This window comes from Ovis canadensis, chromosome 2 (assembly GCF_042477335.2).
Source record: "Ovis canadensis isolate MfBH-ARS-UI-01 breed Bighorn chromosome 2, ARS-UI_OviCan_v2, whole genome shotgun sequence".
Taxonomy (NCBI): Eukaryota; Metazoa; Chordata; class Mammalia; order Artiodactyla; family Bovidae; genus Ovis; species Ovis canadensis.
In genome coordinates this window covers 69,781,310-69,793,754 of record NC_091246.1, presented here as the reverse complement: position 1 = coordinate 69,793,754, position 12,445 = coordinate 69,781,310, and the positions used below count along the sequence as shown (strand labels likewise).

The 12,445-nt window shown below is 45.3% G+C and overlaps 1 protein-coding gene across 3 annotated transcripts; it reads right to left on the bottom strand.

Annotated features, from left to right (window-relative positions):
- Positions 1–4,523: 4,523 nt before the first annotated feature.
- On the bottom strand, positions 4,524–11,554 carry DMRT2 (doublesex and mab-3 related transcription factor 2). 3 transcript variants are annotated; one of them, XM_069576448.1, is made up of 5 exons: positions 10,989–11,446; positions 9,640–10,199; positions 7,902–8,004; positions 6,229–6,309; positions 4,524–5,837 (listed from the first exon to the last, which is right to left on the bottom strand). In XM_069576448.1, the coding sequence occupies exons 2-4, from the start codon at positions 10,153–10,155 to the stop codon at positions 6,254–6,256; spliced, it is 675 nt and encodes a 224-aa protein (XP_069432549.1). In that variant the 5' UTR covers positions 10,156–10,199; positions 10,989–11,446; the 3' UTR covers positions 4,524–5,837; positions 6,229–6,253. The 3 variants fall into 3 exon arrangements, with proteins under 3 accessions (XP_069432549.1, XP_069432547.1, XP_069432548.1); XM_069576446.1 differs by lacking the exon at positions 6,229–6,309 and having other exon boundaries at positions 10,989–11,554; XM_069576447.1 differs by lacking the exons at positions 7,902–8,004; positions 9,640–10,199; positions 10,989–11,446.
- Between the last annotated feature and the right edge of the window lie 891 nt (positions 11,555–12,445).

Genomic DNA, 12,445 nt, shown 5'->3' with positions numbered 1-12,445 from the left:
CTCTAAACATGTTCAGATATAACAAGCTAAAAAACAACATAACTAAGGATGGTAGAGTATGATAAAAGCTTGGTACAACCATTAAAATAAATATAAGTGGGTGCCACAAACCAAAGTGTACAAACTGCAGAATCCAGCCATATCAAAAACTAACAGCCCTAGGGCTTATTAAGAAATAAGCCTAAGCTTACAGACCTAGAATAGGAACAAAGAAAGTTAATCCAACAATAAATAAAATCAGGATGGCCAGTAGAATTCTAGTCCCAATTGAAAATCCAACCTCAAAATGAAGTGATGTCTTTATTATTCTACAGGGAATTGCAGACTCTCCTTTTCTTACTTCATCCTGACCTTCAGCCATTTCTTTGCTCTTTAGCACCGCTGAGACTTTCCAGAAGACATTCCAGAAAGTTTCTTAATACAAGTTAACGCAAGTCTTTCGGTCTACAATTAGAATTAAGCTTTCAAATGAAGATGATGTGATAACACACTCACTTAAACTCACATTAAAAGGTACATGACTGACATTGAAGCCTCTCTAGGCAGAGCAGAGCTAACTTGATGTGGAATGGAGATGGTTCACTCACTAGGAGAGAGGGAAACCATGTGGATGGGTATACACTTGAGAAAATGGAGCTCTTGAAGATGGGGAAGTGAAATCAGGAAGTGGGGACTAGGGGAAGAGATAGCTACATACCCATGTCCACAGCAGCATTAAAGCAACCCAAGTGTCCATCAACAGATGAAAGGATAAAGAAAATGTGGCATACACAGGCAATGGAATCCTACTGTCTTACAAAGGAAGGAAATTCTGATATGTGCTACGACATGAATAAAACCTGAAGACAATACTCTAAGTGAAATAAACCAGTCAGTCGCAAAGGGACTAATACATGAGGTACCTAGAGTAGTCAAATTCACTGGTGGCTCAGTGTTTAAGACTCTGCCTGCCAATGCAGGAGACACTGGTTTAATTCCTGGTCTGGGAAGATCCCACATGCTGAAGGGCAACTAAACAAGTGTCCCACAACTACCGAGCCTGCGCTCTAGAGTCCGGGAACTACTGAGCCCATGCATCACAACTGAAGCCCGAGCACTAGAAAGCCTGCACTCTGCAACAGAAGTCACCACTGTGAGAAGCCCACACACCCCCCGAGACAGGAGCGCCTGCTCACCACTAGAGAAAAGCCCCACGCAGAAGCAAGGGAGACTCAGCACAGTCATAAATAAGCAAATAAGAGGGGGACGGTGTTTGTCAAGGGCTGTGGGGAGTAAGGGGTTATTGTTTAGTGGGTAAAAGGGTTTCAGTTTTGCGAGGCGAAGAGCTGTGGAGAGGGATGGCGGTTATGGTTGTATATAATGTGAATCCTCTTAAATACTACTGACTGTGCGCTTAAAAATGGTTAAGATGGTGATTTTTATGCTATGTGTATTTTATCACAATTGAAAAGAAATATTACTTTTTAACCAAATTGAAAGGATATCTAGGCATTAAAAAAAGGGAAAACAGAAGCAACTTGTTTGCTTCATGACTTTGCCTAGGTCTTCTACTTCTGCCACCAAAGGGTCAGAAAGGGAACTTTCATAACTGACATGGCAAAATTGAGGGGACAGTACAGAGATCTCCCATGTTCCCCCTTCCCCAACACATGCATAACCTCCCCATTATCAATATCCCCACTAGAGTGGAACGTTTGTTTTAACTAATGAATCTTCACTGTCACATCACCCAAAGTCCACAGTTTACATTAATATTCACTCTTGATGTCAGATATTCTATGGGTTTGGAGGGAAATTTTTTTTTTAATAATTCATAGTTACAGAAAAACCCAAACGAACTTTTTGGCTAACCCCATATTAAATTATTCATGACAACTCTACTGCATTAGAACCCAACATGCACAGAAGAGTGTGTTAAATGTGCATTAAAATAATAAAAATGTAAACATTTGCTATTCAAAGCGTGGTCTAAAGACAGCAACACATGCAGGCCCTGGGAGGAATGTTAGAAATGCAGCAGCTCAGGCCCATTGCAGACCTACAGAATCAGAATGTGCATTTATCAAGATTCCCAGGTGACTCATCATGCATTAAAGGTTGAAAAGCATTGTTGTAAAGGATTCAGAACTGCTTGATCCGTTGAGATGGAAGGAAAATAGGTTCTTAAAGTCATTATTGTACTGTTAAGTCAAATTGAGGGAAAGGTCCATGTTTTGCTATTCCTTAAGTTCTTAAAAATGATTAAAGCCAAATCCATTTATTGTTTTGAACATAAAAAATACTTAAACTGAAAGTTTAATTCAATTTGTTGAAGACAGTAGTCTCTGAAGACTGTATATAGCCAAATACTAGCTTTTACAGAAGAGAAAAGATTAAAAGAAGCAAAGTGCCAAGCACAAAGCTCTCACTGAGTGGCTGATGGTAGATGTGGAATTCCAAGAACTCATCATTACAGCAGAATTAATACATGGTAGAGTAATATATTCACCAAGAAAAGTACTGACCCTCATAAATGTTCAAAACAGTGAAATTTTGGTCACTGGTAATGTGAGGAAAACTACTAATATTCACAGCCAACTGGATTCACTTAATGAGATTAAAATGATACACAGAGAGGTCAGAAAATATATGCTCAAATGTCCAATGAACACAAAAGGGTAAAAAATTTGACATATATATATATATATTCCCAATACTAAAATGGGGTAAGAAAAAGAGGAAAAAAATCCATGTGTGGATTGAGAAAGCCTTCTCAGTGGGATTTTTTACGTGGTTTTATTCTAATGTGATTTCCTCCATTACCTCTGCAGCAGTTAGTTTTGATGCTAAGTTTACACTCAATGTGTGTGTGCATGCTCAGTCACTCAATCGTGTCCTTTGCAACCCTTTGGACTGTAGTTGGCCAGGCTCTTTTGTTCATGGGATTTTTCAGGCAAAATTACTGGAGTGGGTTGCCATTGCTTCCTCCAGGGGATCTTCCCAACCCAGCAATCGATTCTACATCTCCTGTGTCTCCTGCATTGCAGGCAGATTCTTTACCTGCTGAGCGATCGGGGAAGCCCTTATACTTAATATGAAGAATAAATTCCTAATAGGAGGATAACAATTAGTAACCGTAAAGATAAAACAAAGATGACTGGGGATGGGAGCAGAGGGGCAACTGCAGTGCAAGATTCTGTCTCTGACACCAGGACTTCATGACTGGAAAATACTTTGCACTTAATGAGAATCTTCAACAGTTATTGGGATCTCCGCCTGCTTTCATCTTCTTTTTTTCTGGCATACTTCCATTCACTCTGGCTTTTGCAACAGTAAAAATAAGAAAATCTGACTCAACTAAACCAAGTGTTATTTTACAAGTACAAACTGAAAATCAATCTACAGTCTGGCTTGTTCTTGTAACTGCTGTTGATTTTAAGCAACAATCTAGAGAACCCCTTGAGCCTTATATGAGCTCATCAGTAGCAAGAAAGTCATTCTTAAATAATTTTTAATGTTTTTCAGAGTGAAAAAGAAATTCTTCAAACTACTGAATGTCTTGGCACATTCCATATACCTACCTAGCGTTCCTGTTACACAATGAGAGCAGACTTGGAAGTAAAACCTCACTCCATGGCAAAATTAGAGGTGGATTTGGCTCTTGATTGTTTGAAATGACCATAACATCTTAGTACTTGATTCCAGGTCCAAAGGTGAAGTCTTCAGGGATGAATTTCATACTTTCATAAATGCCTTGCTGACATTTTATCAATCTTATAGAACAGATATTTTGTTGAACAAAACAAGGGGATAACAACTTAAAAACAGGGAGAAAGTTGTAAGAAACAAGAAGCCACCCTTATGCTGTGATAAACATCTGCAGGCTTCGGCAACTGTCTGCTGAAGCAGTTTTAAGACAAAATGTTTTTATCTCAGAAGAGAGCTACACTGAAAGCTATACCTTTGACACTGGCAAAAATGTGGGACACATGAAGCTGAGACTCCCAGATCAGCTGCGAGCTATGACTAGGTCTGATGCTAAATGCCTGCTGTCACCAGATCCCAGGAAAGAACAAAGTAACACAGAGCTGAGTTGGGGTTCACCATGTGCAGGGGAACCTACTCTGTGGCTCCCAGCAACCTGAAAAAAATCACAGAATGAATGTGCAGCCTAGAAGGAATCCTGAGCCCCATCAGAGAAGGAAACTGGGACCCATTCCAAGAACCTATGTCATATAATGAGGTATTAAACTTCATTTCCCTTCAAATTAATTCAACTTTGTCCAATCACATGAAATGAAGATTCCATAAACGAAATCTTCCCTATGTTCTCCTTCCAGCTATTTTTGCCTCAATATTGAACATCTGCATTTAGATGCCCTCCAAAATGCACAACTAAGGCATAAGTGTTTCCCTATGGCTCCCAGAAACCATTAAGAGCACCTGAAAATATGCAGAATCACAGAAAAATAAAGAACACACTTCATGGACATTTGCTTTTTTACCCAGACAGAGAAACTATTTACTTAAGCAAATTCTGGGTCTTTTAGAAGACAGTGTCAATTTTATTGCTTTTTGAAATGCTATGTAAAGCCTGAAAATTTGCACATAAGCAATTTCCATCTTTAAATATATTTATGTGGTAAGGTAAAGCACATGCATATGAATATACAGAATTTTTTTAATCATCATCATTTACATTAGAAATTTCTTTATACAACTTTTATCTTTGAAAAAATTAGTGACTGGTAAGAATCCTCTGAGACGGCAGCAAATCCAGCTTTCCATTTAAGCAGCCTTTCACTGAGAGACATGAGTGATGGCAGATGAAGGCCTCTTAAGAATAGACTCAACAGAAAATGACAGGGGTTCATTCACTGAGAGTTTTGTTCCGACTTGTTTTGCTACGAAAAGGTCTTTTGCACATCTATCTATTGTAAATGTGTATTTCTGGTTCTCCTTGACTAAACACTCCCTGGGTTTCTTAGGGGCCTCTTCAAAGGCCTCTTTGACAGATGATGTTTTCAGCTCGGGACCTGATTTGTCATTATGAGTTTGTTGGAATAATGAGTGGAATGGATTATGTTTAAGTGGCAGAGGGTGCCTGGTGCTTTCTTTGCTGATCTTGGTTAAGACGTGCCCTTGAGCTGCCAGGGTGTCCGTATCAACAACGGGCGAGAAATTCCGTCTGGGTGGAGAGAATGCAGACCTTTCCGGGAGGGCCTGGTGACCCTGAAGGTCACTTCTTAAGATGTGGCCCTCAGGAGTGTGAGGCAGCACCAGAGAGCCTTCCAATTTTGGTGGCATCATGTCATGATCTGCTCCAAGTCCATCCTGCAGTCGTACTCCCTTCAAGTCCCAGCTGGTTCCAGGCTTCAGGGCCTGAACTGACGTGGTAGCGTTCAGCAGGCACTGCTGATAGAGGAGGGTGTCACTAATGGGGCCACACTTGGGCCAAACTAAAAGTCTCGAGGATAGGGGATACTGTCTGTAAGTCGTGGCCACACTGACATTGGAAGAAATTAGTTCCATATTCCCAGAGCCTGAATACTGCATGGTGAGATCAAGGCAGGTGGGCAAAAAATTGCAGAAGTCTTTGTTTGGTGGTTCCACTGGGGTGGAGCTGTAGGCACTTTTGTAGGAGCTGTACTCAGAACCGTGTACCATGCGGTTGGGCAGGAATAAGGCAGCAGCTTGGGAAGCTTCCAACATCTCCCTCTCTTTATATTCTCTCTCCAGCATAATGTTCTCCAACTCTTTATCAGCAAAGGCCCGCCTTTTCCTCATCCGGTCACTTGCGGGGGGAGGCAGAGGTAAACTCCCTCCCACATAAGTCTCTGATGGAATGGGGCGGTAGCCTAAAATAAGTAAGCATTGCACATGACAGAGATTAACATCTAATAAGGAAAAATCTGGAAATCCAGAAGGCAACAGAAACAATGGATATCAGCACAACAGTTATGTACAGTTCCATATCACTGGTATTTTTATACAGAAAGCAAAAGTATGGGTTCAGTTTTAAATGAATCCCTTTCCAGGGAAGGATATCCATACTGTAACTTTTTGTTGTTGTTTTTGTTGTTATGACAGGTTTGTTTATTTTGACAGGCATACTTTACTGACTAAAATTTTAATATTCTCCCCAGGCTCCTACATATTGAGAAGACAAGGCTGCTCAGCTTGCTTCAATCAATTCTTTATTACTATCCATGTCTCCTTTTTCCATTATTTAAAAAAAGATATCTATACCTAGAGCTGATGTCACTTTTATTTTCTAAAGTTGGCTCATTATGTACACATTGTTACAGTTGCAGAATAATCCAAGGAGAACTAGGGAAAAAGAGAAAGTTAAAGATTAGTGAGGAGAAAAAGAGGAAAGACTTAAGGAAACAGAAAAGCATAGAAAACTGAAAAGAGCTGTTAACTAGTTAAAGAGACTCTGCAGTGAACAATTTAACCGGGGCCCCTACCCCCACCTCTGACTACCAGTACAAACAAAGGCCAGAGTATCCCCTGCTGTACGGAAAATAACTGATCTAAAACATTTTTCACCAGTACTAATCATGTTGGCCAGATACCAAAATGGTTGAACAAGCAATCACTAGAACATAGATTAAGTCATTATACATCTTATAAATAGGGATAAAGTAAAAAACAAAGATTAGTATAAAACATAAATAGAATTCCTGGCAGCATAAAATACTTTTGAGTATTTCATCAGCCCCAAGCACTCACCACTGTCAAGTTTGTTTGAAGGATTCATTGTGATGTTTGTGTTTACATAGTGACAAACCCATCATGCTTATTTGCAAATAAAATATAATTTGAAAATGAATGTGTACATTTCTATGGTGAGCTCTTGCCAGAAAGTTATTTACTTGGATTTTCTATTCCATTTCGTCCTCCCACTTCTCAAGTTGCTTTGGCACAATTTCAATTTATCAGTGTGGTCCCTATGGTTATAAATCTGTTTACCCAGTTTGTAACCAAATTCATTTTGAATGCATGAGAAGCCATTCTAAGGTCAGAAGTATACAGCGCAGGGTGAGACATGAACAAACTTTAAAACCTGTCCAGAAACAACTCAATTCAGAAGCCACATAGGAAAAACAATTCAAATGCCTACTTTAAAAAAAAAAAAAAACCTGCTTTTCAACCTGAGCCTTATGAAATGGCAGCAATTAGAGCAAATATAAACTTTCCTTTTCTTTAAATGGTGAGAGACAGTCAATATATTATTATATCAATAAATAAATTCCATATCCAAACGGAACCATTTTAAAAAATCAGTAGTATTTTAAGAAAAAGTAATATATCCCCAAGCTTTAGAGAAAACAAATACACGGAGAGACATCAGTCTGTTCAAATTCAACCTCCACTTCTCTTGTGTGATTCAAAACTTTTTCCACATTCTACAATCTACAAACTGTCAATATACCAAAATGAAGCGTGGAATAACTGCAATTTAAGTAGATAATCCAGAGAGAAAAGGAGTACAATTAAAAAGAGAAGGATTAAAGGCTGGACTGCCCAGACTAAAGGCAGTGGGTAACTCATTCTATTTAGTTCCAAATGAAACTAAAGATTTCTTTTCTTTTAATTTATTTCCTTCTAGGACATCTGCTCTGGGATCACTTGGCAGTGTATCTGTGCATCCCTCACACTAGGGCAAATTTCACATGTACTCCATGTTAACCCATTAACTACTAGGCAGAAAACAAAATTACCAGTGAAAAAAAGGAGGTATGTGAGATTAATTTTCCCAAATCCTGATTTCCTTCCCAAACCCAGACTTTCCAATAAAAAGCAATTCCCCCTCAGATTGCTCCTTCACAGATAAGTGAAAATGCAATGTGCCTGAATAATGAGAATCACTGAGAACACAGTTTAAAAGGCTAAAGGATAATTCTGCGTTGCTTTACCTTCTAAAATGCTTTTGGCCAGCAAACTGGGTGCCCTGACTTGCCTCTGATACACTGCTTTGCGCTCGAAATTATTCTGTTTCCCGGAAAGCCCCTTCTTGTCCTGTAAACACAAGAAACATAATCAATAGAGCCGGGGGTGGGGGGGGGGGCGTGTAAGAGAAGGGAGAGGCATGGAGGCATGAGTACTGGTCCTCGTTCTAAATGCATTTATTTTCCCATCCCATGTAAAGATGATTCTAAGCAAATTAATATCAGCACCTCTTAATTCAGCACAATGAGCTAGATGCTCTGTCCGTACCCTCCAATTGGGGTGCAAGGGCCCGGGCTTTCCCCGGGGCCACTGTTCGAGAGTCATCCAGACATAGTCCCCGTTCAGAAGTGGAGGGACAGCGGGGAGGACGTGAAATCCACAATGGATGAGAAGGTAGGAGCCGGGCCCTAAAACAGAGCTGCGGCGAACCGCTGCGACCTCGGAGCCCAGCCTAGGGCCAAAGACGCTGCCGGGCACCAGACGTTGGTCAGAGATGTGGAGCAGGTTTCTCCTCGAAGCAGGGCTGATGGGATCCGGTACAGAGAGTTGATGGGGAAAAGTCGGAAGTTTTCAGGTCTGCCCAAAACTCCAGGCTGTTCACTGGGCACCAGAAGGTGAGCAAAACCAGAGTCGGGCGCACCCTCTGTCACCGCCTGGTAGGTGGAATTTCGGGCCCTTCCCCACCCGCGTCCCCGTCCGCAAGCCGCGGGGAGTGCGAGCGAACGCAGAGCCCGCCTTGCAACACGCGGGACACCGGAGGAGGCCGCACTGAGGCCCATGCACCTCTGGAGTCCAGCACGCCGCGCTCTCTGGGGCCCTTGGGAGGTTTCCCATGAGGATCACTGCCCAAGGCTTGCATGTGGTCCACTCCCCGGCCCCTTCTCGCCAAAAAGTAATATCAAAAATTCTCCATCCACCCCCAAGTGAGAGCTGCCCGCGCAACTTCTCTCTTCGGAGCGCGCTTGCACAGGGACACAAGAAAACACACAGTCCCAGGCGAGGTTCAAGAAGACCCTTTCCCTTCTCGCCCCGCGCTGGCGCCAGAGACCTGTCAACTGGTTCTTAGGTAGTTCTCCTCGAAGTTAGACGTCTCTTCTAAATTACCACGTCACTTTTGCTCTCATCTGTAAGAAACGGCAACCCACTCCAGTATTCTTGCCGGGAAAACCCCTGGACAGAGAAGCCTGGTGGACTACAGTCCGTGGGGTCGCAGAGTAGGACACGACTGACACACACGTAAATAGGCAGCACTTTCCTAAGTGGCCCATGACTTCGGAAGCGCTGTGAGCTCTACGTGCTGGGTGGTTCTTTTTCTTGATAATAAGGCCATGGACTTAGGGCGCTGCCATCGGCCTCTGTCCTTTGCCTCTGTCCTCCGCTTTCCCCCAACATCACCAAAATAAACGATATAGAAAATCGAAATAAAATTATGTCCCATAATGTCCCCAAAGGAACTTAACCACTTTCAAGACTCTGCCTGCTTCTTAACACAAAATCTTTTCTGCTAAGTTCCCCAGCGATGGCATGGCTTCCTGCCTCCCGACACCGTAGGCCAGCGTGGGCAAAGATGTCCTCACATCCGGGCAGGGCCAGGCGCCTCGAAGACCCAGGCCGAAGAGTGTGCCTTACCCGCGTGCCCGACTCCCGACCCCCACCGCGGCCCCGGGCACCCGGGAGGGGGCGAGCCGGCTGGCGTGTACGCACCTCCGTGGCCTGCTGCCTCCGGAGCGCCACCTGGGCGGCCATGACGCGCTGCCGCTCCACCACCAGCAGGCAGTTGGCGCACTGGCAGTCACGCCAGCGGCAGAAGCGCTTGTGGCCCTTGAGGCAGGACACCACGCCGTGGTTGCGGCAGCGCGCGCACTTCGGCGTGCGACTGAGCTTGCGCGGCTCTGCGCCGCCGCCCGCGTTTGCGCCGCGCTCCGGGGGCCCGGCGGGCGCCTGCGAGGCCTGCGGCGCCGTGGGCGGCCTTGGCGCCAGGGCTCCCTGACGCTCCGGCCGCCCCGGCACCCCTGAGGATGCGGCCGCCTCCTCCCCGTCGCCTTCGTCCTCCGCGTCGACGTCGTCCTCGTCCTCCGCGTCGTCGTCGTCCTCGTAGGCAGGCGGCGGGCTGGGCCCGGGCGGCGTTGGCGGCGGTGCCCCGCGGCTGTCCTCCTCCAGCTCCAGGCTCTCCACGTCGATCTCCCAGTCCACGGCGGGACCCGGCTGCCCGTCCGCCATGGCGCACCACGCCTCGCCCGGGCCTATGCTCAGTGGCCTGCACTCTGGAGAGACAAGAAAACACCCAAAGACCCACCGACCAACCTCCGTCAGGCACCGGCCCCAGGCTTGGGGCCCAGAACGCCTGGTCTGCCCGCCTCCGACCTCATGAGAAGCCCACTTCTCTACACGTCCTTCACATCCAGACCACACGAGCATTTATTTCTTGTATCTTTAGGCCCCCTCATGGTTCCCCAACCCAGCAAGGTTCCTATCTGTGCATTCTAAGTGCTCCGTGAACACCAGCCCTCTCTGGCTTTACACACGCTTTTGGGACAAGTCCCTGGGTAAAGATAGCGTGTTCAACTACCACGGCCTTGGTCACTAGTCAGGCTTTGCCATATCCAACTAGTATAGCCATGATGAATATAAAAATGTCCATGGAAGAACTGTTTTCTTTCGGATCACAAGGGACCTTTGGACCCTGCGAGGTACCACCCACAATTCCCACACACCTGTCATCCTCCTACACCTGTCGGACTTGGAGAGATTCTCTTATCCTCCCCAAACCCACGCCACACCCTAGCACACTCCCCCCACCTCAGGATACTGCAGGTTTACAACTAAAATCAAAGTTGTTTTGCTGCCAATAGAGTCCCATGGGGACACGGCACAGAGCTGCAGACACCCGTCCAGCATCAACAGTGTTTCAACCGCGCAGCACTAAGCCAGGCGGGCTCTGTGTACATCGTTCATGATTTGCACTTAAAGACAAGACATACATGTAGAATAGGAAAGGTAGGGAAAGATGATTCACGCCCTTTGCCCACCCCAGCAACATCACATTAACTCACCAAGACTCTGAGGCCCCGGCTAAGCAGCCTAGGCGAAAGAAATCCAGCCTTGGGACCTTGTTCTTGGGCTGCTGCCAGGGCTTGCAAACAGAAATCGGGGTGGCCACACCCTGTCACGAAATCTGGTGCTGACAGCTGGAGGCCCGCGTGGATGAAGAGTGGAAGAGAAGGAGCATGGAGAAAGTGAGTCAAATTCTTAGCGATCACGCTCCGCACATCCCGGACTCTGATCATTCCTCAGCAGCCAGGCGCTTCACCTCGCTCAGACTGCTTCTGGCTTTCTCTGACCTTAGCTGAACTGTAAGGTTGGGCCGTCTTGACCAGGTTTCGATCTCGAGTTCCCGGAACGCGCGGACGGGCGGGCGCAAGCAGCAGCAAACAGCGCACTGCCCCTGGCTGCAGTCGCCAGCCTCGGCTCCCTTTCCTAGTATTATCCGTTCAGGTCCCCGAGCTTTGTGCCCGCTGATTGGCCGGTTGTCAGGCGGTGTGCACGCTGATTGGCCGAGGCGCTTTGGCCCGGCGCTCCCCGCCTCCTCGCGACCGCCGCGCCCCTCCCGCCGCGCTCCGCCAGAATCCTCCCCCGCGGCCTTCGGTGCAGCCGGGAAGTCTGTCCCGAGGTTAAAACCGAAGTGTGACGGCGCCGGCGGGAGCGAAGTCGCCATTTATCTCGTGGCCTAGAAAATAAGCAGACAACAGTCTTACAAATCACGTTGTCTTCAAAAGAAAGTAACAGACGACAAGGCAGCTTTCAGAAAAACTTAAGTCATCAGCATCACCAGTGTGTCTGCGACTCAATCATTAACCCAGTGTTAGGAGCGGAAATAAGAGAAGCGCACGGAGGCATCTTACTTTCTCCTGCAAGAATAAATCAATGGTTACCTTTCACCCCAGCCCCGGCTTAAGAGGACTTAATGGCCTGCAGATACTCTTGGGGCTAGCACCACTCATCCTCAAGGTGAAAAGTGGTTCCTCGTTAACTTTCACCACGCTCGTGAGACAGGCAGGTCACCCACTCACTTATATTTTTCTATATGAATTCCTATGAGTTGATTTGGGAGAGAACGGATATACGTGCCATTAAGAGATCGAAGTACAATATATTCACTCTAAGCATTTTTTTAAACGAAACCGCCTTTTAAAGAGAACTTTTTGGTATTCGTGAATGTATTTATAAGAGGGAAAAGGGCTCCTTCATAAATCTCTTACGTAAATGTTTTAATAACGGTTACGTTTCCGACATCCTGAAGAAGGGAATTAGTCTTCTAATTCAACGCTGCATTTTATCTCTTGAACTAAGTATAAAGTCACTTGGACACTTTCCTAGTTATACCTTTAAATAATCACTGCCTCTTAGGAATGGTTTAGAAGACAGATTAGAAAACTGAATGCCTGTGCACTGAACACATAGTAGGCCCGCTACAGATATTTGTTAAACAAAGGAAATTACTGAAAATTAG

Coding starts and splice junctions, on each gene's coding strand:
- DMRT2 (XM_069576446.1), bottom strand. CDS start 10,155: ATGGCGGACGGGCAGCCGGGTCCCGCCGTGGACTGGGAGATCGACGTG. Junction 8,005..9,639: donor GGAGGCAGCAGGCCACGGAG/GTGCGTACACGC, acceptor TTGTGTTTACAG/GACAAGAAGGGGCTTTCCGG. Junction 5,838..7,901: donor GGCCAAAAGCATTTTAGAAG/GTAAAGCAACGC, acceptor TACTTATTTTAG/GCTACCGCCCCATTCCATCA.